We start from the raw sequence: 26661 nt of genomic DNA, 5'->3' as shown, positions 1-26661 counted from the left end.
ATTTAACCTTTTTCTTAATCTGTCAAATAGGGACAGTGAACCCTTATTTTATGTGGTTATGGTAAAACCAGGTCTCAAATCCAAGTATTCAAAATTCTTGACACCAGAGTGAAGTGCTCCAGGGAAAATGAAATCCATATAGAATGTTTGGCTTCAATTTACCCATTAGTGTAGCTCATTTCTTTCAAATTTTAGCACCATTTCTCAGAGCTAGCACCATTTAATTGATTTGTACTCCAAATAGCATCCTTTACTTGTATAATTTTGGAACATTTTTCTTTCCACTGATCACTGAAGGTATCTTATTAACATCTGGAAAACACTTTAGGGAAGTGATTTTTCAGTAGTTTCTCCTTCAAAATGTTTTATGATATAATTTGTCATAGATGTATGTGGCGATTTCATTTAATTTCTTGAAGTAGGCTGTTATAATCAACAGGACATTTTTTTGTAGCAAGTGAGCAGTTCTAGAAAGTTTTGAAGGACTCACAGGTTTTTGGAATGCAGGGCCCACAATCTGGAGATCAGCTGGTGAAATATAATTCACAGCACCATGACTGGGAACAGTCAAGAAAATTCAGGATTCTCAAAAAAGTGTAGTTGTTCTCATTTGTTATCACCACTTGTTCTTAGTATGGAACAGTGTCATTTATTCGCAAATGAGAGGAAAATAGTTCGTAAAATTGAAGTTCATTTGGGGACTGTATTACTGTAGTTTCCCTTACATGATACAATGACTAAATAATGTTTCCAGATGAGAAATTATATATAATGCTGTGCAATTTATTGATGGTGAATGTCTTTCCTTTGCATTCATATGTAGGTCAGCCAAAAAATTCACCTCAAAGATCACTTCCATTCTTAGATTCATCTATTGGATATTCATTGTTGGCACAAAAGTTCAAGACCTAGGGACTTTTCTTCTTTTAATTAAGCCAGTTACTTGTTTCATAAAAGATCCTCTAAATTTGGTGATGATGTAGCCTGTCATCTACTGAATATGATTATTTCACTACTTAGGTGCTGCTTTCATTGAGCTTTGGTGAGACAAGTTTAATCTGAAACTGATCATGTTATGTTTCTAAATCTTTGCTAAATGGCAAGCATTTTTTGTACCTATATAGTAAAGTATATCACACACCTTAAATAGATTAGCAGTGTTTTAGAGTGAATTCGGTATATCAGCAATATGAGGTTCTTTTCCTGGAGTGAGCTGCATTAGCATTATTAAATTAAGAATTGTAAAGATGCTTAAATGAAAACAACTGAGGTTAGTTTTATTTAGCTAGAAGGGACATTAGGGTAGAATGGTGAACAAGTCCTTGTTTCTGAAACACATAACTGAACTTTCTTTCCCTTTCACTGTTGTTTATCTTTCTTTACCAAAGGGAAGAAAATGCTTGCACTGTAATAAATTAAGAAGAAATTATATTTTGCTTAGTAAGTAACTGGATGGTTAATAGGTAATTAGGTACAAGAGAAAATAAGTATAAAAAACTTCTGATTCCTTTTCTAATATTGGAAATGAGGAATTCAGAAGAAATCAATACAATGTATTAATTAAAGCATTTTGTGTTTTGGTAATAACTTTGTTCAGTTATATACAAGTATTCCTTAGAAAGAGAAGTCTATTTATATTCTCTTATATTTTGCTTAATATCTCTGAATAGCTGAATAGTTTTTTCTTCCTTTAATTTCATAGTAATTTGCATTTATTTTAAAATTTCAAGACAATTTTCTTTTCTTGGCTTGAAGGGACATATTACGTGTGGCAAATGTAATATTGTATTTGTACATTACTATTTACATTATTAACTGCACATATTATTATTGTAAACATTACAAATGTAAATATTTCATTGGGCAAAATGACACTCATTCAATGCAGACTCAATTTAGTGAATGTATACAAGATAAAATCTAATAAAAGAACATGAGAGTAAAGAAGTACACGGTTATACTGTTCCACCAGTAGGATGAAAACATTTGATTATTGCTATATGGTAAACAGATTGTGTTCTTCTAACATTTTTTCTCTTGCATTTTAGCTAAGGAATTATATTAATTTAAATGAAAATGAAGGAAATGTCTAGGAGGAAAATTGCTCTGGCTAATTATAGGTATGCACCAAATCAGTGTGCCAATGATTTTGTATTTCTATGCAGTCGGGGTTTATCAAAATGAGACTTTCACAGCACAGTTTGCCTCTTTCTATCTGATCACTGGTTATTTCAGTGAGCTTTCCCAGGTGGTTTTACAGGCTAGTTACATCAGTACACTTACATGAATGGCTTCCCAGAGCACATGGACCTGATGAAGGGAGCTGTTATAGATTATTCTGCTATGGGAGGAATCATATTCTTGTTTTAAATTCTATTTTTCTAATAGGTACAATAGAACTTCCTCCAAGGAGACGTTTATCGGTGCTAAAAGCCAGCATAGCCTGTGGTATGGGGGTCATCTCTAAATGAAGGCCTGCAATGATTCTTGATCTCTTTCCTGGTAAATCGCATCTCAGGGAGCTACTGCATTTTTCTGCTTTGGCTCTCGGTTTAACAAGTCTCGAAGTAATGATAGTAAGCACTTATTGAGTGCTTAGCACGTCAGGCATTGCTCTAACTTTTTATATGTATTATTGAAGCCTTACATAGTCTTGTGTGATAGTGGCCATTATTATCTGCATTTTACAGATGAGGAAGCTCAGACACAGTGAGATGAAAGAGATTAAATGAATCATCCCACCTGAAGACTTAGACCTGTTAGGTAGCAGAAAATGATGTGAACCCAGATAGTAGGGTTCCAGAGCCCTGGAGCAAGCACAGCTGCATTACCCAAACTTCTTCTTTTTTTTTTTTTTTTGCGGTACACGGGCCTCTCACTATTGTGGCTTCTCCCGTTGTGGAGCACAGGCTCCGGACGTGCAGGCTCAGCGGCCATGGCTCACGGGCCCAGCCGCTCCGCGGCATGTGGGATCTTCCCGGACCGGGGCAGAAACCCATGTCCCCTGCATCAGCAGGCGGACTCTCAACCACTGCGCCACCAGGGAAGCCCAACCCAGACTTCTTTAACTGAAGCCTCTAAAATAAGAAGGAGCAAATCTTTTATTTGAGAGCAAAAATCCCTTGTAATTAATTTGAGCAAACACTTAAATGATTGCTAATTTTTGTTGTATCTGACTGGCATGTTGAAAGGTTGGTGTGGTCCCCAGATCGTGGATCTAGAATGCCAAACATTAGGTCTGAAAGTGGAGGGAAGACAGGGGAGATGCCTGCGGCTGTGGCAGTCCTATCAATGTCAAAAACCAAAGGTTTTCTTTCCTTTGGTTGGAATTTTTTGGTTTCCTTCTTCCTTAATTGTAGAGTAAAAATGTAAACTTTTATTGCATGGTCATACACTGTTCAGTAAGGTACATATATGAGTAAGGAGACATCAGAAATAAGCTGATTTTACACTGTTTTTTTCGAAATTGTTAGACACATACAGTGTGTCCTCAGCTTAAACTAGCATGTTTATGATTTTGATTAAAATTTTTTGGCCAATTTTACTGATACCCTCTATTATTGAATATTCATGTTTGTGTGAACTGACAGACTCACTTTGTCAAAATAGTTGAATTGGTTATTTGTTTATAGTAGGTTTTGACAAAACATATGTCAAGAAGACAGTTTTATAGAAAAATAATTGGGAGTTGAGGCATGATTGATCTCCCTGCTAGATAGTCACCAGACATAATAGCATGTTCAACTCTGTGAGAAAACTTGCCATAAATAAGTCCCTTTAACCATGTTTAACAGGTGTTCCAGAGCTTTTTTTCTCCTCCAGAAATGCTTTATTTTATAAAACACCTATTATCTAAGAACTGTCTTTGGTAAATGCTATTTATGTAAAATCTGATGTTCTTAGAAGGCCCAGTAGTCTCTGGGGTTCTTATGTGAATTACTCTTCTGAACCTTCCACTAAGGTGACATTAAACTCATAGTAAGAATTTCATACATGCCCATGACGATGAATTTGGTTCTTGATTAGACAGCCCTCTTAGGGCCATATTTAATGTCAATTGGCAAGATAAGTTTCTCTCTGCTGGACCCCAAATATGATAGAAACACTTACATGATACTTGGTTTTTGGGGTTTTTTTGAGGTATAAATAAGCCAAGTGTAAATGAGAGTTTTCAGGTGATACAACAAAATGCTGGCATATGAAACTACAGAAATCCTGTGGGAATTCACTGAAGCACAATAATAACAAATAATAAAAAATACTGGGCTTCCCTGGTGGCGCAGTGGTTGAGAGTCCACCTGCCGATGCAGGGGACACGGGTTCGTGCCCCGGTCCGGGAAGATCCCACATGCCGCGGAGCGGTTAGGCGCGTGAGCAATGGCCGCTGAGCCTGCGCGTCCGGAGCCTGTGCTCCGCAGTGGGAGAGGCCAAAACAGTGAGAGGCCCGCGTACCGAAAAAAACAACAACAAACAAACAAACTTAAATTTGAGTTCATACTTCCCACTAAGTATTGCACTAAGCACTTTTGCAAGTATGTCTCATTTAATCCTTTTAAATGCCTCTTGGTTATGTAAATATCTCCATGTTACAGGTAAGGAAACTGTGGTTTCTCAAGGATTTCTTAAGGACCCATAGCCGTTTAAGCCAGAATGTGAAGATAGGTGATTAGGTACTTTAGAACTCGTCACTGCTACACTTAGTGTCATTTAGAGCTCGGATTCTGCTCCATATGGCTGAAAATTGTCAATGGCAGCTGCACTAACTAGTCTTTTAAAGGAGTAAAGGTTGGGGAGGCACATTTTTTAGCAAAATCACAGGCTGGACTGAGAGGCAGCCCACAGTCATTGATGGAAAACTTTTGAGTTTTGGATGGGATTCAAGTTCAAAGCTCATATGTGGAAACACTGGAGGTATAAATAAGCCAAGTGTAAATGATAGTTTTACTTCTTGACCAACCCATCAAAAACCAAATTACAGCTAAGGCCTTGTACCTTTCATAAGCTGAATACTGAACTAGCTGTTCCTTGTACTATTTTGGTCTCTTTCAAGTTGGGAACAATTAGATAAGAGAGAAGAGCCAAATTAGGATGTTCAAGGAGCAGACTGCACATTCAGGATAAATATTATTGGGTTTAGAGAATTATGTGATGAGATGTGAATCGTATATCAGTAAATCATTGGAAAGTTTTTTTTTTTTTTTTTTGGATTGCTTGCCATGTCCATTCTGGGTAGGGAATAATGAACTCAAAAAGAAAGAACATGGTTCAGGGAATCCAGAGAACTGGATATGACTTCAGGCTTTGCCTCTAATTATCTTTGGATTATTGGGTAAGTCACCTCTTATCTATAGAGGCATGGTAGCAAGGATTAAAAGCACAACTCTAGAGTCGGGGTCCTCATATGAGCCCTGGTGTCTCCTAGTTATTTGCTATGTGGACTTGGTAAAGTCATTTAATTTCTTTGTGCCTTGAATTCTTGCATATGAAAAGTAGATTAGCAGTATCCACATCTTAGGATTTTTATGACGTTAACACATGCAGTATAAAGTGTTTAGAAGGGTGTCTAGGATATAGGAAGTGCTGTGTGTTAACGATTATTTTATTATTGTTTTAATTATTATTATCACTACTACTCTTATTCTCTTTAAGCCTCAGTTTCTTCAACTAGAAAACTAGGGGGTGAAATTCATGATATTTACGATCATAATTTCAGATTCGTACACAGTTATTGAATTTAGCATAAAAGTCTTCTAATGATTTGTGAGGAGTCTTATGAGTACAAAAGTATGAAAATTAATACAAACAGCAAGTGCTGTGTGTTTTTAGGGCAAAAAAATAAACACAAGGCAAACACAAAGTAAAAAGACAAAGCAGGGCTTCCCTGGTGGCGCAGTGGTTGAGAGTCCGCCTGCCGATGCAGATGCAGGGGACACGGGTTCGTGCCCCGGTCCGGGAAGATCCCACATGCCGCGGAGCCGCTGGGCCCATGAGCCATGGCCGCTGAGCCTTCGAGTCCAGAGTCTGCTGCACAACGGGAGAGGCCACAACAGTGAGAGGCCTGCATACCGCAGAAAACAAAAAAACAAAAAATAAAAAAGACAAAGCAAAGCCCTGTGTTTGGCAATTGAAGGACATGTTATTAAGTGTTTGATTCTCAAGGATGTGGAGGTTTAGATGGAAAGCAGGCTTTGCATCTTTGCAGAAGTTGTGACGTTTGAATGGGGATGATTAGGAAGTCGCATGCTTAAGTAGGTAAGCAAGGCATTTGTTAATCATAAGGACTAATTAGGAAGTATTTGCTATGCCAGTAATGTTCCAAGCACTTTACAAATATTAGTTTATTTAATCCTCAAGAAACTAAATAACTCACCCAACATCATACAGTTGGTGAAGTTGGGAAGTAAACCCAGGCATTTTGGCTTCTGAGTTTGTGCTTTTAGCCCCTTTGCCTTACTATCTCTGAAAGGCTTGAAGAAAGGTATAAGGTTACATGGAATACTTAGAATATGTATTGTGTAACTGGGTATGGCCAAACTATAGGGTTTGGGGATAAGATGTATTAAGGGTTGGTAACTGGAGAATTAAAGAAATAGTCTGATCATTATCTTCATAATCTAGATAAGACTGTATTGAGGAATTAAACTAGAATGGTCACCATAGTAATGGTGAGGAAGCCATGTTAGAGAAGATCTTAGCCTCTTTGGGTCAGGGATCCTTTTGAGAATCTATTAAATTGTGGGCCTTCTTTCCAGAAATGTGTGCAACATATGACATTGCTACAGAATTTCAGCAGTTTCACAAACCCTTTAATTTATTTGATGCTTTACACAGCTAGGTTTTCCTCCCTTGTAATAATTGTATATTTTCATAAGTCTACAGTTTGTTTTTACTTTGTGTTTGTTTTGTTTTCTGTTTTCTTTCAGTAGTCATACTTTTTAATATTTTACTTTCCTTTTTTTAAATAAATTTATTTATTTATTTTTGGCTGCGTTGGGTCTTCATTGCTGCGCGTGGACGTTCTCTAGTTGCAGCAAGCAGGGGCTACTCTTCGTTGCGGTGCGCGGGCTTGTCATTGCGGTGGCTTCTCTTGTTGCGGAGCACGGGCTTAAGGCGCGTAGGCTTCAGTAGTTGTGGCTCTCTGGCTCTAGAGCGCAGGCTCAGTAGTTGTGGCACACGGGCTTAGTTACTCTGCAGCATGTGGGATCTTCCCGGACCAGGGCTCAAACCCGTCTCCCCTACACTGGCAGGCAGATTCTTAACCACCGGGCCACCAGGGAAGCCCTAATATTTCACTTTCTTTAGATACCTGCTCTTTGGTTACTAATTTTTGCAAAATTATAATTTTGGGAAGTTCTTGATAAACTTTAATCAACTTTATGTCCTTGCTGTATGAATATATGTAAATAAATAATTTCAGTGAAATTTCCTTACTTTGTTGCTTGAGTACAAAAGTGTTAGTAGACCTTCTGGCCAGTAGATAGTCTCCACTTATCCATATCATTCTGTGTTAATTCACAAATAGTTTGTTATTTGAATAACTGTATCTGGGATGGGAACATTATTTGCATTAAAAAAAAAAAGATCAGTCGTATTTGCAAAATGCAACTGAAATGGCCTCTTGTGGAGAGCCAGATCCTTTGCTCCTAGGACCCTTTTTTGTCTCTTGAGCATGGAAACCCTTAGGGTAATTAAGAGTCTAGAGGTAAGGGAGTCAGAAGAGGATGGGTGACTGATTATCATTTGTTTTGTTTATCATTTGGTGTGAGAGTAATAATTGGGTCCCCCTTGACTATGTGGGGAGTAAACATTGCCAATACCTATGGGAAATTGCTCTAGTAAAATTCACATGCTATTTAGGATTTGATTTTTTTTAAATACAATCTAACTTGGCAGTTTGGTGAGCTGAACTCAAGTTTATCTTCCCGAAGTGATGAGAATCCATTCTTTTCTTTCTTTCTCCTTTTCCTTTAATTTCCCCTGAACTTTTACTCCACTTGGAGTAAAGTTAAAGTCTCCATTTCAAAAGTATAAATTATTTCTTTGTACAAATGTACAAAAATCATGATGTTATTAACCAGTTAGTTTAGAGGAAGAATGTTATCAGAAAAACAGCTTTAGAGGTTTCTATATTTTCTCAGACGTCAGACTTACAAAAGAAAGTTGCTTTTAGTTAGTTTGCATTTATGTAATAGATAAAATCTTTATGACATTCTTCTTTCTTCAGTACTTAATGTGTGTACCCTATATATCACTTAAAAAATACACCTGATATATAGAGTATTAGCAAATCAAAGGCTATTTTGAGTTTCATCATGAATGACTAAACGCACATTTTTGGGAATGAGGACCATTTATATTTCTAAAAATAATTGACAATATACATAAACCTTCATGTATATGCTCTGATTAGGGAAGGAGACATTTCACTGAAGGTGAAATTATCACATAACTGAGACATATCTCTTTTAAACACTAAATTATTGAAAATTCTACTTAATGAAAGCATATCAAAATTGTATTATACCTTTTCCACTTTGTAACAGTGTATTGTCCAGTAATCTGGAATAAGATGCTTATGAAGTGTGGAATGTGTACCATTATGAACACCATGGATATGCCCTGATATCCTCTAGGTCTGTAGTGAAACATGGAACTCTATACAGGGATGCTTAGTTATGGCCGGCCACCGTCCTTTTCTATTTAGTATTCTGAGAATGCCTCCATTCCTTTCCTATGGGGTAATGGGCACAGATTTTCTGGTGAGTGTTCTCACTCCAGCTCAGTTTTTGATTACCTCTGGGTGTGTAATTGAACTGTTGTTGGTGAAGATGATGGGAACCAGAGCTCTGAATAAGTGGAGCATTATCGTGGATCAAAGGATTTAAAGAGCACACACACAACTCCATTGTTAGAGTAACGTACACTCTTTCACCATTTGATTTGTGTGTGTGTGGATATATCCTTTATCTTACATTTGTATTAATCTGTTAGTTATATATTTAATCGTGATTATTTCTTGAGTAGGGATTTAAGGCAAGGAAAGATTTTAAATGATGTGGTAATAAAAAAAATACTATGTTTCTAAATGAGCCTGCCAGTTGTGAATTCGGCACATGTAACTTTAAGAAAAGCATTCACAGTGTTGCCTAAATGATTCACCATCATGCCCAAATGAGTGTCTTGAACTTGGGTAGTGAAAAATTTATGGGACTGAAGCTTTTAAAATGTTTTAGGGAACCATAACCCGAAGTCTTATATCATGGGAATTATGTTGCTCTGTTTATCATTCTATATGTGCTTAGAATGAGTTAGATAACCTAGTTTCTAGCTATTCTTGACTGCTACATTTTACAATAAATTTTTCATTTGTGTCTACAAATAAGATTTGAATTCATTCTGACTGGTAGTGATAGTTTGTCAAACAGATACTAAAAAGATGGGAAGGAAAGTCCTGAGCTACTTCTGACCCTTAGGAATGCTGAGAAAGTGTTAGTCTATTAAGTCTCAGATATTTCGAGTTTAACAGTTAAAACAAAGTCTTTTTTTTACTGAAGCATACTTCAGTAAATTCAGTAATACATATTAATAGCATTCTTCTAAACTAGAAAATGTTCTTTTTAAAGGAAATGTTTGAATGTCTTTCTGAAATTCCAGAGAATAGTGCTTTATAAGCTTAAAAGCACCGAAATACTATTGTACTGATATGGTATTGTTTTTATTGTTGTTGGGTTAATTTTACATCACAGATAACAACAAGTTTTATATATGATCCTGTAATCACATGTGGGATTAAAACATTCAGTACTTCAAACTTTTTGTAGTGATTGTTTCCCCTTCCCTTTTCAATTTTCTCTGTTGCTCACTTTTGACCATGTCTGTATGTTTCATCTTGGGATGAAACATACATCTGACAGACTTGATCTCTTTCCTGTAATGAGCACTTCTAAAGACACATTTACTAAATGAAGTTTTCAGTTTGAGTTATTTTGGCCATTGACTGTTCTTTTTATAATTCCATACATACTTTTAGATCTGAACAAAGCCATTTTTTTCTTTTCTCTCTTCTTAAACTACAGATCTTCCTCGACTTATGATAGGGTTATTTCCCAATAAACCCATCCTAAGTCAAAAATATCAACATAAGTTGAAAATTCATTTAGTACATACCTCTAATCTACCAAATACCATAGGCTAGTCTAGCCTACCATAAGTGTGCTCAGAACATGTACATTAGTCAACGTTGGGCAAAATCATCTGACACAAAGCCTATTTTTATAATAAAGCGTTGAATATCTCACATAATTTATTGAATACTGCACTGAAAGTGAAAAACAGAGTGGTTGTAAGTGTATCATTATTGCTTGGCTAACTGAGAGCTATGGATCAAAAAGAGTAGTATACTGCAGATCACTAGCCTTGGGAGAGATCAAAATTCAAAGTTAGAAGTACAGTTTCTGCTGAATACATGTGTTTGGTTATCATGGTGAAGTTGAAAAATTGAAAAATTGTAAGTGGAACCATTGTAAATTGGGGACCATCTGTACTTCTAGTACCACAGAAATTTTACCCCCATCTGAGTGAACAAGGAGAAAAAAGAAGTTCATTCATTTTTGCATTCACTCAAAAACATATTGATTGAATATCAAATGCCAGGGTACTGGACTTGAACCTTTGGTGGCACTCGATTGTTAATCTTTCTACTTATTATTAGAATTATTCTGATTTTTTTTTTAAATAGTGGTGATTGACTCATTTAAAGAGTGAAATTTGGTGTTGCCTGTCAATTTGCAATTGACATTATAATCCCAGCAACCTGTTTCCTTAGTTCTTTGAGAATGTTCTTTATGCACAAAATATGCGCTGTTTACGGGTGGAAAATCTTTCTTAAGAGTGTTTCTTTATGGAGGAAGGGAATGCAGTCTGTTGCAGCTTTATTATGATATCAGACATTTTCCATTTCATAGGCTGAGAAATGCATATGTGATTTAAAATCAGAATTGACAAGGACATTTTAAGGATAAACGAAACATATGAAAATGAAGTTTGAGAGGGTACATTTGTGGGTGGTATTCACTAAAGCATTCCAGTTTTTAAATAGATGTGTGAAGATTATGATTCGTGGGGTACATATTTGAGGTGCTGAGAATTGGGACCTCCTGTATGCTTCTATATTATTCACAGGAGTGGGTCGTTCTTAGAAATGGGAGACCAGAGAGAGTGGATGAGAGCAGGTCTCTGGTCATCAGAGTAAAGCAACCAGTGTAAGCATTACTAGAACATGGGGAGGGCCAGAGGTCCTGATGCTTCATGATTGAGCCCACGGGGAGTAGGGAGCACAGAGCGAGGGCAGGGGCAATTAAATGCAAACCTGGGAATTTAGCTCCTGCCCTTGGCTCTCTGGAGGGTGACTCTGAGGCAGAGTATTTCAATCTTTGCTTCACTGTGGCACACAGATATAAGGCTATATGCCAGATTCATTATTTTTTTAAACGATCACCTTTTATATGCAAAAGTGGTAACATTCTTAAATTGCCACTTAGGATTTACATCATTCGATATCATTTGTGTCATAGATTTGCCATTTCATCAAGATCTTTCAAAGAAGAGAGAGTCTGTTCATTTAAAAAAATTATTCTGACGCCCGTAGGTGTTTCAACTACAGGGGATGGGGACCGAGGGCAGGCACGTGGGCATAGAAAATGTGTGGGCATCTCCAGCTGAATGATGAACTTGAAAGGAAAGAATTGTGTGTGGGCACAGATTGATTTTTTTCATATTAACTTATAAGTTTAAGATTGAAGACTAAGAATGCACACATTATACTTTGCAGGTTCGCTATTTTCAATACACAGATTTATATTTATTAATGAATTTCTAATCAAATAGTTCAATTCAGGTAAAGTCCTTCCTTGTATTTCATGTCTCAGGCCATGGAGTGGAGGATTTCTGAATGATAAAGTGTGTCTCGGGTTAAATAAAGTTTTAGAATCCCTGGATACTCTTCATTCCTAAGGGATGATTATCGTGTTCGTAGGGACCTGCTTGCTTGGGAGATAAATTCAACTTGTCTTAAAAGTATCTTGTTTGTTGCTTGATTTTATCTCTTCCTGTGACATATGTCTCCAGAGAAGAAGAAAAATGTTCAAGGCAAAAAATAAATAATTAAAAAGCCCTCTATGTAAATGTATCCAAGTGAGTGGAATTTTATGCATTACTGTAAATTTACTATTCCAGAGATTACTATAAATACCATTTGCTGAAAATACCGCTGTAATCGTTTTATCTAGTTCCAAGATCCAGTATAGCTGGAGTACATACTGCTGTAAATGTTATGTCTGTCTTTATTTAAAACTGAACAAAACAGAACAAAACACACAATAGAGTAGACCCTTATCAAACAACACATCTTCAATTACATATTAAGACATTTAAAAATATATAATTTAATTTACATATCTAAGTTAAAACATTTAATATTTAATTTAAATTCTTGGTTTAATCTAAACATTTGATATCATGTATCAAAACCCGTAAATGTAATTTTGTTTTTATCTTGTACATGTATAAAATAATTTGTGATTGGCCTGACCGGCATGTTAGTCACAGGACTTGTGCGTAGAACTTTTAAATTTTCACTGAAAAATCAGATTTTATTTAAGCCTCACAGTAATTCTGAAATATTTTGAAACTTGAGACTTTTGTTAAATAATCTTTCATGTTGAGTCATTATTACATAATTCATTATGTAAGCCACTTGCAGTTTTTCTGGTAATTAAATGAACTAACCAAAATATCAAAACTTCAAAGGAGTTTTGTGATAGAACAACCCAAGACTTCATGTGGAGAGGGTTGTGGACTATGTCCTTGAGTCCTTAGACTCAAGACTGAGGGTAGCAGCCAGGAAATAAGAAAAGCTGTGCATGGAAAGGTTAGGGGGTAGCTGTACATCAAGAAACACTTACATGAAAATTATTTTGAAACAGACAATAAAAAGAAGCTCTGATTGTACTGTTAAGGTACTCATTTTCACTAATTAATTATTAATCCTTTGTTGTTGGAACAATATTTATTTTCATTAATTTGTGTCTGATCTTACAGAATTGCTTTAGCACATTTCAGATTTAGTTTCAAAAATTACTGTGTAAAATATATGTTCTGTAAGTCATAGGAAAAAAATTGCTTATTTTAATAAGTGTTTCGAGTACTGTAGTGCTCTTTTATTAACACTTTGGGGATGTTACATAAAATACCACTATGCTATATTTGCACGTAAACATTCAGGAAAACCAGATGGGGTATTCAGTTTGCTAGTGAAATGATCAGTACACATACTGTGTCTAATAATTGAGTACATTTTAAAGCTCAGGACCTGTGTGGTTGTATTCAGAGAGGGTGGGTAAAGATGTCTCTGCTAAGGATGAATAAAGTCATGATAGCAGTAGGGGGAAAAAAGAAAAAAAACACTAGTAAATTAATGAATTGAAGTTTGTAAACCTACTGTGAAGAATTTTTTTAGCTTAAGTGGGACCGGATGTTTCTGTTTACAAGGTTAATGTTTCTGTTTACAAAATTAATATTCAACTGCACTTGAGCTGGGCAAGCATATTTTAATTCGACAGGCATTAATATCTATAATAAAAGCCAGAGGCTTTCAAACAAACAAGTGATGAGTATCCACAGCAGTAGCATAAGTAGGACTCTAATAAATACCTTTCTATAGTTTTTCTTAGAGGCTAGCTGTGGTTAATTTTTAAGCTATCTTTCCCACACAACATGTTTTGTATATCTTTGCATATAGACATTCTGTGCATGGATAAACATGTATCCCCATACTGATAGAATTTTTTTTAACCCAGAAGAATATAAGTCAAACCTAATTTCTCTGTGTTAGAACCCAAAGAAAATTTAGTGAAAAGTCACTAGTGTTTCCTTTTATGTACCCCATCACTCTGTTCAGAAGTAGGATCAGATTCCACATATTTTAATTACTGATGATGGAGGTACTTATGTATATTGTAGCTGGAATATAGTACCTTACGATTAGCATATTCTATTTTCATTACTTACCTTCAAGACAGAGCCTCCTCTTTCAGAGTCATCTAAAAAATTAGATATTTATTACATACTTTAGACAAAAGAAATGGGTGACTGCATCTAAGAGTTTCTAGGAACCCAGGCATAACTTTAAGGTAGATAAAGACACTTTTTTTTTCTTACTGCTTATATTGTCTGTCATTTTCTTTAAATTTTGCCCTTAGGTTTTGCGGTTTAACAGTTTCCCATCTATCCCAAGCAAAAACTCATAATTTTACCACATGTAAGTTCTTCAGAGTCTGGCTCTGCTTGTTTTTGTTTTCTTTTGCTCACTTCTCCCCAGCCCTTGTCACTGCCTAGCATGGAATACGACACAGAGTAGGTGCTTAAAGGTGCTTGACGACCGATCAATTGATTGATTGATATGGTTTGATTAGAAGAAGTTTGTGACATACACAGATGTCCAGAAGGAAATCGATGGAGTGCCACTCTGTGGAGGCCAGGCCAGAATGTGTTTTGTGTCTGACACGTGGTATCCTTAAGCTATTCTCTTAACATGTGTTGACATAAGTATCTTAGCCCTGTGCAGACAGTAGCCACATGAAATATGGGACACGTGTTGTTCCTGGACGCATTCTGATTACAGAGAGGGATGAAATAAACGTGTCTGGACTTGCAAAGACATTGCACCTGCTGTGGATGATTGACATTGTGGAGCATGTTTGGGGGGGAAATTAAACTGCCTGGTGTTTTGTACATCTTTACTTAACGATATAGATAGGTCAGTGAATCTCAGTCTGGACTTCACATTAGTATACTCTGGATTTCTTTAACAAACCTGCCACTGCCCTGGCCCTACCCTAGACGAGTTAAATCAGAATCTCTAGAGGTAGGGCCTGGGCATCATTCATTTTAAAAAGCAATTCCAACGTGCAACCGGTTTTGAAATAGTTTGAGGTTTTGTAGGAACCAAAGCTGAAAGAGAAGAACGATTAAGGAATATAATTTCCACTCACCCTGTTCTCGTTTACTTGTTGAGAAAGATACATCACGGTTCAATAATAATGTAGTATAAGCCATTTATGCAATTTTAAATATTCTAGTCATGGAATTAAAAGGAGGAAAGAGGAATAGTTTGAATTAATTTTAATGGTACATTTTATTTAGCCCAATATATCTTATTATTAAAACATGTAATCAATATAAGAATGTTGATGAGACATTTTACAATCTTTTTTCCCCCCTTGTATCAAGTGTTCTAAGTCCAGGGAATCCTGTAGCTTTGCAGCACGGCTTGGTTTGGACTGGCCACTTTCCAAGTGCTCAGCCGCCCTCATGTGTGGCCAGTCAACCTCATATCGGACAGATCTGGAGGGTAAAGTGCGAGAAGAGAGACCAGGAGACCTGAATGTAGTGTTGGTTTTGTCACCGACTAATCCTGTGACCTCGGACAATTCACTTATCCTCTCTCTTGACTTCAGTTGCTTTTTGTTTACTAGGAGGGGGTCAGCAGTCAGTCTAAATTGGGAGATTTATAATTTTACTCCAAAGAGCCCCAGGATTTCGTGAGCACACCTTAACTGCCATCGTACGGAAGAAGAGAAACAAGCAATCTGCTTTAGGCTCTTCTTTCTTTTGGATACACTTGCATTTCTGGATGTCATTTTGTTTGAGGAAAGAAGCAAAAAAATTGTTTTAAACCAAACCAACGTTTGAAAAATCCCTCGGTTGAATGTTTTCTTAAGTCTGTGGTTCTCTCTTGTCAGCATTTATTCCAGGAAGAGGTCAGGCAGCAGGTATCCTGCTTTTCCTTCCAGTGAAGGTATCACCATGACAGTGACTCTTGAATATTTCCCATCAAGTAGTAGGAATTCCTTCAACAGTGGCTGCAGTGGCTCAGAGTTGAGAAATAGAAAGCTCAGATACCACGGTCTACCCCAGAGTGATACAGTTCACTTATGGCTACTGAGGCAGCTCGTGGTTGTCTAAAACCGACCTCTAGCCCAAATCTCAGGGGACCCCTGACTCTGAGGTGTGGCCCCCATAGTCAGCCAGAACCCAGAACTAGGAATACCTTGGCTGCAAGCCTTTTCTGACTTGGAATATATTTCTCTACTGGTGAATGCCAATGTCAATAATTGGATGCCAGTATTGGATGCCCATGGCTTTGGTTCCTAGACTTTCAACCTTCCTCGCTATCAGATAGATGAACTCTCTGGTAGCATCAACAAATAGAAAAGAAACAATATCATTTCCAACCTGTTGTTTGGAAATCAGTCTTTGCCAGATTTCCACAGTCAATGACATGGGAATACAACCCTAGTCCAGTGTGTTGTTTGCCTTTAAAGACTTCTTTGGTGGTTTGTGGCAGGAGTCAGTCAAGGACTTACATGTCCCGGATTTTAGCTACTTTGCTGTTTTATTTGACAACGATAGCAAAAAAGGCACCGAGTGGGAATTGTGAAGTAGAGAAAGCTGAGAAGGTTTCTATCTATTTTTAGGATGCTTCTAAGAAGTCTTCTATAATATCGTCTTCTTTACTTAACAGGCAATTATGAGAAAATTGTTTTAGAAAGAATCAGCCCGAAAATCAGCAGTTATTTCAGAATTTTTATTAGCATGCACAAGCTTAATTCTTCCAATCTTGGCCTGCTCATGTATAAATGGAAGCAACTTGTCATACTCAAAGCAAAAGAGGGAAGGGGAAATCCCATTTTGCTATAGCAAGTGTAGCCACTTATACAATGAGTTAATGAAAGAAATGTTTTCTAAGCACATTGGACTCTTTGGTCCAAGTAGTTTTTGCTCAATGTTTGGCACAGGTCTGCATATAGGACTCTAGGTGAATAGAGAAAGCAAATAAGTGTGACCTTTGTAAGGCTGGTGTTTTCTTTATGAAGCCAAAAAGTGTACAAATGCAAATATTAGCCCATGCTTAGTTTTGTCCCAGAAAACTTCTCTCTGGCTGACCGCATCTCTGCGTTTGCCCTTTGGCATCGTTGCTGCCCATCTTGGTCCCCTGCAGGCCTTGCCATCTGTTTAATTGGTAAAGGGGCCCATCTTATCAATGTCCCTATCATCCACTTGGAAATAGAGCCGTTCGATTGGCCTTTCTCCTCTTTTTTCTTGCTTCGGTTTATTTGGAACCAGCCCCAATATCTCAGTGCCAGGTGGCTTTACCTTAGCCAGTTACCTTAGGATTAGCAATTACTGGAAGGTAAGAGATCTGCAGCAAAGGGTGGGAGCATCTGTCATGGCAGTGATCTTGGCCTTGGAGAGAGTCTAGGGACTTGGAGAAAGTCTAATTCGTGAAGGTGATGCCCTCTCTGGGGTGCTCTCCTTTTGCCTCTCATCTTCTTAAATGCTTCAGCTCTTTCAGGTTTAACCCTTTGATCTGTCTGAAGTTTATAAAGGCCAGCTAGCGTGTGTGTGGCAGAGACCCACTGCCTGACAATAAATCAGCCTCCTTCCCTTCTGTGTTCCTATGATTCTTGCCTGACAGTTTTGCAGAGTCACTTAAACCTTCACAGTTGTCCTAGTCACACTTTAGGAACTCACTTGAAAAAAAAAAAAAAATCAGCTCATGGCCTTACCCCAAGTGTCCTTTTGAAGTTTCCCCCTTTCCACCCCCATCCTGTCTCTGGGAAATTTTGAGGAGTTGCCAGGTAAGATATTTTCTACTTTCAAACCAAACATAAAGACCCAGGTAAAGAAATGTGGCCATCGAAATGTTTCCATGTTTTCTTAACAAGCGTGTATGTTAGTCAGGCAAGAAAAAGGGAGGAGGGCAAAGAAACAGAATGAACAAAATAGAGCCCAAGTGCCAGAAGTCTAATGACTTCGTTGCCTCTTTTTTCTCCTCGTTTAATTCTTGAACTTTCTTTTTCTTTCATTTTACACTATGCTTTGGTGTTAATGCATTTTGTCTCTCATTTTACCTCTTGCTTTTGTATTACATATCTATTCTACTATAAGCCACTCCAAATAATTTTTGAAAATAAAAGTGTGGTCTTTATAAGAAATACCGCTCGGGATTCATTAGAATTTCAATTCTAGAAAGTGGTTTACTCATCACCTTTTAATTGTGAAGCACGGTCAAGTACTTTCTGGGAAGTAGTGTGGTGTAGCTATTAACACAAGTATTCTGGCATCAGAGCGCCAGGGCTGACGCTCAGCGGGTCTGCGTATAAATCACTAGGTGATTATCTTGGGCAAGGTGCTTAATATTTTTGAATCTCAAGTTTCTCTCCCACAGTAATGTTATAGGGACTAAATAAGTTTATATATAAACACTTGTACTTATGCCTTCCTCCCCTTACAGCTGTATTGTTGTGTCTGACTTTATTACCCAGACAATGCCTGGCATAAAATAAACACTCTATCAATGATAGCTACTACTAGTCCTATTTACTTTAGTTATTAGAACAGTCCTCAGATAGATATAATCCCCACTTTCCAGGTGAGGTAACTGAAGCCAAAGGAGGTTATTTAGCTTGCCCAAGGTCATATAGCTGGTGGGTGCTCAGAGCCAAGGTTTGCACCCAGGTTCATCTGACCATGAAAGCCTCATGCATGTCCATTGAGTCTGCACTGCCACTTCACTTTGGAGGCATTGTTAAATAGATATGCTTGGATTGTTAGGAAAATCAAGCTTGCATCCATCGGTACATGTTCATTTCCTGACTTTTAAGTAGTTGTCATTTCTCTTGGATAACAAGTCTGTGCTATTAGATTGCACAAAATTTCTTGGCATAGGTCTAACCTAAATCCTGCTTCTTTGAGAGACTCTTTCAGGAGGTAAGAGGGCTAGGTTTAATCCGTAACATCAAGTGTTTTACCTAAGAGAAGTGCTTCATATGGAGATGTTCTTACGCATATGACATAAGGCACACGGCAGATGAAAGTTACATGAAACAGTGTTTGTGCTTCTTCCAGATATTTCTAATAGATCTGAGTTATCCAGTAAATGAACCCTCATGTAAAATGGAGAAATAATGATTTTTCCCTCACTGAAGGGGCTGAGTGGCCATTTATCAGAAATTTAACCTTTATAATACCGTCTCTGACCGTGGACCTTTGGACGTCCTGGCATGTTGTAGGAGTTTAGTGAATATCCTCTGGCTGAATGAGTGAATGAATGTATTTAGAGATGTGAAGAATGGCAGGAGCTACAAGAGACCTTCTTGCTGTTAAGAAGGCATGGGGGCACGGCTGGAAGAGAGAATGGTTGGCTCTAAGTCTGAGCAACAAATGGAATTTGTCATTATATCATACTCCGAAATACCTGTGTCTCCTGATGTCGTACAGTCCTCTCACTGTTCAAGAGATTCCCTGATTTTCTGTTCAATATTCAGTGCGTTTTCACCCTCAGATTCCTGCTCTGTCCTTATACTGTGAGTCAGTGGGTCAGTTTACTCAGAGGTGTAACTCCCATTGAAGGGCAAATCTGGTCTGAAAGGTCTTTTCCCCTTCCTCTAATCTCAGTAGAGGAGCCTGCTTTTTAGTGAAGAAATGTCTTCACCCGAGTCAAAATTAGAAGGATGGATGTATAGGAACTCTTTGCTTTTGCTGAATTGATTATTGCCTAACAGAAACAAATCTCTCTTCTTTTTTGTTATTCACTCAGTCAGGATCTTCTAGATGCGTGAGATAGTACTGGATGAAGAAGAAATGTAAATTTCCTTTCAGCAGTCACATCACATCTAGAATCATAGGAAGAAGGCAGTCTTTAATTCTTGATAGCCCGTGATCATATTTTAATGGGGGGACTTTTAAAATACTCTAGTAGGTGGTTAGTGATAGGGATGAATATTTGGTGGTTATTATCGAATCTTGAATCTTTGACTGGAGTTTTGGCTAATGTAACGATTTGACTTCTTCGCTTTCAGCTGTCCCGTTTCCTCCAAGTCACCGGCTTACGGCAAAAGAAGTGTTTGATAACGATGGGAAACCTCGTGTGGATATCTTAAAGGCACATCTCATGAAGGAGGGCAGGCTGGAAGAGAGTGTTGCCTTGAGAATAATCACAGAGGGGGCTTCAATTCTTCGACAGGAAAAGAATTTGCTGGATATTGATGCGCCAGTCACAGGTAAGTCCTGAGGATGGAGACTGTCCACTTGGACCCACACTTTGTTGTTTTTAACATCAAATCAAAAGTCTTAGATACCAGTGAGTCTTCACCTTCTTCATCTTACTCTTTTCCTGCCAAATCTGTACATTAGGAACAAAAGATTTAATACATATGTAACAGTATTTTTATTTTCATGTATTAAATATTTGTGTGATGTGATACCCTAAGAAGTGGTGTGCAGCTTAGAGATGATGAAGATATTCTGAGGTAATACCTTAACTAAGAAGTGACATTTTGTCAGTAGAACGCTGTCACGAAGAACACAAGATGTTCACTAGGAAAGGTCAGACAAAGCATAGGAAGACTTCCAAAGTAGTTAAGTGACTAAGTTAATGCAGTGGCTCTCAGAGTGTCATCCCAGACTGGCATCACCATCATCACCACCTAGAAACCTGCTGAACTGTACCTTCTCAGCTCCCACCCCAGAACTACTGAATCAGTTCTCTGGGGTGAAGCCCAGTGATCTGTTTTATCAAGTCCTCTAGGTGACCGTGACAAACATTGAAGTTTGAGAACCATTGAACTTTAGGAAGAAGACAAAATTTCTCTCCTTCCTATATCATTTTATGCCTAGAAAATATGTCTTTACTTTTTGAGAGTTTTTGTTCTGTTATTTCTTAAGGGTAGATATGTATTTTGGGTAAGTGGAACTTCACTTAGACCATAAAAGTTAAATCTTGTTAAAAAGTTTTGTGTTGTATAGAGGGTCAAACAGTAGAGGCTTTTCATCTACACTTTGTGAAATTTGCTAAACTTGCACGTTTGTATTTCTAGAGAATCTAAAAAAAACATGTATTTTTTCCTTAATTATTATCATTCTGGCAAAGGGAAGAAGTTTGACATAGAATATTATGCTTTTCAAAACAAAAAGGACGTTTAAAATATTTCATATATACTACTGATTGCTTCTTTCTTCCAAACCTTCATGTACTTATAATATTATTGGCCTTCTAATATATTTTTGAAGGTGACTGGTAAGAGCAAGATAAGCGCTCTTGAATATCAGACTAGACCTTCCTTGATCAAAATGCCTCTAATGATTCCTCTTCCAGAGAAATTGACATTTACGTTTTGTTTTGGGTTGGCAATGCTGTTTTTCTTATTTGTAATTCAGAAGAATAATGAGTGTGTTTGGGGCCAGGCAGCAGGAGAAATTGGTTCCGGTGGTAAGTCAGTGTTGGACCAGTGGTGAAAAATCAAGCTACATACTTCCCCTGTGTGTATCACTATGAACCCCATTTTCCATGTGTTAAAATGCACTCATGCATTATTATCTTTGACTTACAGACACTGTGGAAATATAAGAACAAAACAAATGTGAACATGCTTTACTTTCTTAGATACTAAAATATGAAAAATTTTTAACATCTAAGTAGTAGCTTGGAATCTACTGGCAAAGAAACTACTTTAAAAAATTCACTGTAAATTCCACCTATAAATAAATGGTAAAATCGTAACTTTAAATGATATCTATATCATTAAGTTTTTTTGATTTTGGTAAGAATGAATGGCTTGATATTTTACTATGATATCATAATATGACATTATGATATGATAAATATGGTATATTATATTTATTATGATATTTTCTCTACTTCACATAATAATGTGTGATTTCCAATTCATGTTAAACTCACTAATGAGCACAGTAGGTATTAATGGAGGTGATAATTATAACAAAAAGGAAACATGTAAAATAGACATTTAGGGGAATATATTTCCTGGGATACAATCAGCTCTTCTGTTTGATGAGGCTCTGTCCTGAAAGAACACATAGGGAGGTTTCTGGAAAAGTCAGATTCGTGATGTTTTATCCCTGAACCTTTCTGGGGTCCATTGACTAATTGCCCTCATATTCAGCAGAGGTTGTACCTCGTTCTTTCTAGTGAGATTCCAGCTGACAGTTTGGCACATTTCCCAATATAGATATGAAGAGACTTTAGAAATCAGGACTCAATTATGTATAACTTTCCCTGGGGGAGAAAGAAAAAAAAATCCTTCTAGATGGTGACAGAAGTAGCTATGGAGACATCACAGAATATGTAGCACAGAATATGTAGTGTTTATATTTCTTAATGAAGGCAGGATTCTAAGGAACCTCCAGTAGATTCCATTGCAGTGATCTCTTTCTTCCTTTTCTGGGAATATAAAGATACGTAATATAAGTGGTGGGGGAATTTATTTTACCATTTCCATTAAAAGGGAAAAAAAAAACTCTTTTGCATATGATTCACCAGAAAGCTAAATCCATAGCTTCATATTTTAACCCATGAACTTTCCAAGCTGAAGCACGGAGGACTGCAAAATGAAAGCAGGGTACAGTGATCCGAGAAAATTGCTATCTCTCTGTATTTCAAGATACTTCTTATGATTTATTGATAACATTTTATGATATATGATTGTGTTCTGAGATTTGATTTTATTTGGACAGCTGAACCAGCAATGTAATATTTATTTTTAAATGTAGAATATTTGTTATTTGGATAACTGAATCAGTGAAGTGAATCAATGAAGTCAATATTATATTGACACTACGCTATGCAATAAAAGGCATAGTTTACACTTCCAAATCTTCAGGGTAGAGTATTCTTTATGTAGTTCAGAATTCCACACTTAAGAAAAATGGAGAACTTAAACAGTTTAAAAGAGAAAGCAGCAAGGAGGAAGATGTAGAAGAGGAGGGGGAGAAGAAGGAAAACAGTAGAGCTGCAAATGAGAACCTGTGAAAAAAGAGTAAGGGGAAAGAAGAAGGACTTTTAATGTAGGGAGAAAAAGCCTGAAGCCTGAAACCATATGGTGGTTTTCAAGTGGTATTAGAAATAGTCTCTCACCTACGTATGTCAGATTCCTAAAAATGTAAGGTGAGCCATCAGGGTAGAAACTGACGATTAGCTTCTTGTGGGCAATTCAGCTTTAAGTATAGCCTGATATGTAAACTCACAAAATGAAACAAATGGCAACTATTTTATAATCATGCACAAAAGCTACTCCCCAGCTTTCCCTCTTCTTTTCTTCCCTCCTACTTTTTATTAATAAAAACGTTTCACAGTCAAATGTTTAGAGAGGAGTTGTGCTAACCTCTGTGTCATGGTTTGCTCCTATTTAAAGAAAATCTAGGAATTAGTGTCCTGATTATTGGAAATCTGGGCATTATTGCATTCCTTTAGCATTTCTTTGATGTTTAAATTTACAAAGCTGCCCAACTTCCCTTCCTCCCTTCCCTTCAAGTGTTTTTAAAGCAGTAAAACAAAAGGTTTATGTTCAGTTAGGATTTTTTTCCCTTAAAATTCTGTACTTTTGATTTTGGAGAAGGACCAGGAAACTGCCTGGTCCCAATGCTCCCTCCACGTATCCCTCTGGGGAAGGTGATAAAGCACTATGTACCTTACCCTCCTGGAGCATGGATTTAGATAAGCCAGTAACCATCTCTGTGGGAGTAGAAGTGAGGATTAGTTATGGGACCCTAATCAAAGCAAGGGAAGTATGAGTTACATTCTGCTCTTTTCTCTCAGCAAACTTGCCTGATTAGAATGATGGCTGTTTTAGACATTTAACTTGAAGAATGTGTTTCTATATTGGAGGCATTTTGTGAAGGAAAGTATTTTCCCTCTTTTTGACTCTTTTTTGAAAATTGAGTTAAATTTATCTTTGTTTCCTTGCAGACATACAAATGGAACATTAAAAAATGTGGCCAAATATCTGTGTAGCAACTTGCTATGGACTGCATGTTTGTGTCTCCCCAGTAATCATATGTTGAAGCCCAGACCCCCAGTGTGATGTTATTTGGAGGTGGGGTCTTTGGGAAATAATTAGATTTAGTTGAGTCCTGAGGGTGGACCCCTTGTGATGGGATTAGTGCCCTGATAAGAAGATGAGATGAGAGCCCTCTCTCTTTACTCCGTGTGGGGATACAGCAGGAAGGTGGCCATCTGCAAACCAGGAACAGAACCCTAACCAAACACTGAATATGCCAGCACCTTGATCTTGGACTTCCCATCCTCCAGAACTGTGAGAAATAAGTGCTTGTTGTTTAAGCTACCCAGTCTAAGGTATTTTGTGAACTAAGCTGAACTAAGGTACAAGTCATTTGGGAATTCAGTTTACCAAACATTTGCCTGGTACAGGTGGTGTGTGTTATACACAGGTGAATAAGACCTGGTCTCTGCTCTCCCAGGGGTCAGCATATAACAAAAAAACTGAAACAGATATTTGCCGAAAGATATGTGCATCAAACTATTGATTAAATGAAAGGATATGATCTAGATTTATTCAAGCAAATTTAGAAATATCCAACTGGATAGAGCTAACTTAAAACCAAAAAGTTTTCCTCTTTTCTAAATGGCTACGGTTTCCCTGACAGTGTCCGTTGATTATTATATTACATTTTTGAGCTAAAAAAAAACCTGTTAAATAGCTCGGATCCTATCTATCCTGGATATGGATTGAGAACTCTTTCAGAAGGCTAGGAACTGTGGATGATTGAAACAGATGAGGCATAGTCCTTGAGTAGAATACTCAAGGTCTATTTGGGGAGTCAGATACAGAAATAGATAATTACTGTAAAATTTGTTAAGAACCATAATGAAGGTGCCTATAAACTAGTGTGGGAACTCAGAACAAGGAATGCAGGAAAGCCAAGAAAGTCTTGACAGATTACATGGTACTTGAACTGGAGCATGTGTGATAGGTGAGATTTTACTGTGTGAAAAAGCTAGCAAAGGTTATTCTGGGCAGAGACAACAGCATACGAAAGGCACTGTTATTTTTTGTAAAGTGGGAAGGCATGATCTTGGAGATTTGCTGTGGGAAGACAAGGTATCAGAAGGGTGTGAGGGGTAGGGGTGGGGGGTGAGACTGAGGTTGGACGGTCAGGGTCAAATATTAGTCTCTTGTAAGCAGCACTTAAACATTTGGTTACTGTTCTGTAGGCACTGGGAGAGTGGAGAGGGTCTTGGAGCTGGGGAGTTACACAGTCAAGTTTGTGGCTAGAATAGCATCCTGGATGAGATGAGTAGAGTGAGCAGGGAGGAGCTCTTGCGAGAGGGGCTGATCAGGAACCTTTCATACTCGTTCAGTATGTCCCGAGTATGCCTTGTGCCCTGGCAATGATTTTGGCAGGCTAGGAGAATTGGATCCGATTTTGATTACAGGGCCCTTCAAGAATGATGATTGACATTGATCTTAAAATGTCTGATTAGTTTGTGCTTAGTCAATATCCATTAACGACTTCTTGAATATGGTAGGATGATTTATGCAGGGATCCAGTTTATTACATTTCTCTTTCAAGTTCTCATATTTTCCTATTTTCCCTTTGACCTAGCAGAGAACATTTCCCTCATGTATAAAGCAGAAGCCGACCAGGAGCCTGGGTCTTTGAAGAGAATGATTTAGAACTCATTTTCTGCTCCCTGGACCGGGGGGATAGGCCAGCATCAGCTGGGCAAACTGCTAATCTCTCCAGTTTGTCTGTTTCCTGCAGGGGGGGATTTGTCCCTAGGGCAGCAAAGGATTCCCTCAGTGGCTGTGCCTGCCATTTAGCATGTCAGGCAGTTGCCAGGAGAACCCTTTGGCTTTGTTCCTGGATGTGAGAGTGAACTAGTGGCCAAGTTTAAGGTCATGGCATTCCTTCCCTTACAGCAGCTGACGTCAATTAGGAGAATTCCCCATGCCTTTACTCCGGGGAGAGTTAAGTGGGGTAAGAATCCAGTGTCTTTTGAGAACCGAAAGATCAGTGTTTATTCTCTTCATACTATCATTTGTCACAATCAGAGCAATGCAGCCTTAGTTTATATGAGGATAAAATATTACTTCTGGGGCATTTTGCCCACTTCAAAGATTTCAGTGGCCAAATCTTTAGGGCCTGCCCTGCAGCCCGAGGCCTATTTTGGTACCTAGCCCACCGCTGGCAGGTCAGCACATTTCAGGCCCAGCCTGTGGCAGCCACCACAGTTTGATGTTTTTATTCCCCTTAATGTGGGCCCTTGATTAAAAAAAAAAAAAAAGGATAAAAGGTCACTGCATGAGAGCCAGCGTCCTTTTCCCTGATTTGTTTTCCTCCCTTGTTTTGCAAGGTTGGTCTTAGGAAACCCATCTTACAAGTGGGAGAAGGGAGTCTCAGAGAGTTTAAGTCAGTGTTTCTGGAACTTGAGCATGGATCAGAATTGCCCGGAGGGCTTCATAGAACACAGATTGCCGAGTTCCACCTCCAGAGTTTCTGATTTAGTAGGTCTGGAGTAGGGCCTGAGAACTTGAATATCTAACAGGTTCCCAGATGGTGATGAGCCCCTTGATCTGGGACCCCTCTACAGGAACCACTGGTTTAAGTAACTGGCCTCATAGCTAATCAGCTGAAGACCTTGCTATGAACAGGATCCGTCAACATAACTCATGCTGAGCTATTACATGGTATTACATGCACTATTCTACCTCTGTATTAGGTTGAAAATAATCAAGCATTTCAGCTCATTTGACTAGAATTTGTTCTTGCTCATTACTG

At 37.8% G+C, this 26661-nt stretch overlaps 1 protein-coding gene across 1 annotated transcript in view; it reads left to right on the top strand.

Annotated features, from left to right (window-relative positions):
• Window positions 1–26661, top strand: part of PPP3CA (protein phosphatase 3 catalytic subunit alpha) — a 299648-nt gene that overhangs the window by 124099 nt on the left and 148888 nt on the right. Inside the window, exon 2 of the mRNA XM_027117002.1 lies at window positions 19923–20123. Coding sequence (XP_026972803.1) covers window positions 19923–20123 — 201 coding nt within the window. The remainder of the gene's footprint in view (window positions 1–19922; window positions 20124–26661) is intronic.

The sequence above is a fragment of the Aethalodelphis obliquidens genome, unplaced genomic scaffold (genome assembly GCF_003676395.1).
Source record: "Aethalodelphis obliquidens isolate GAN/ISIS:26980383/991018 unplaced genomic scaffold, ASM367639v1 scaffold17, whole genome shotgun sequence".
Lineage (NCBI taxonomy): Eukaryota > Metazoa > Chordata > Mammalia > Artiodactyla > Delphinidae > Aethalodelphis > Aethalodelphis obliquidens.
The sequence above is the reverse complement of the archived record's forward strand: the minus strand, read 5'-3'. Positions and strand labels throughout refer to the sequence as shown.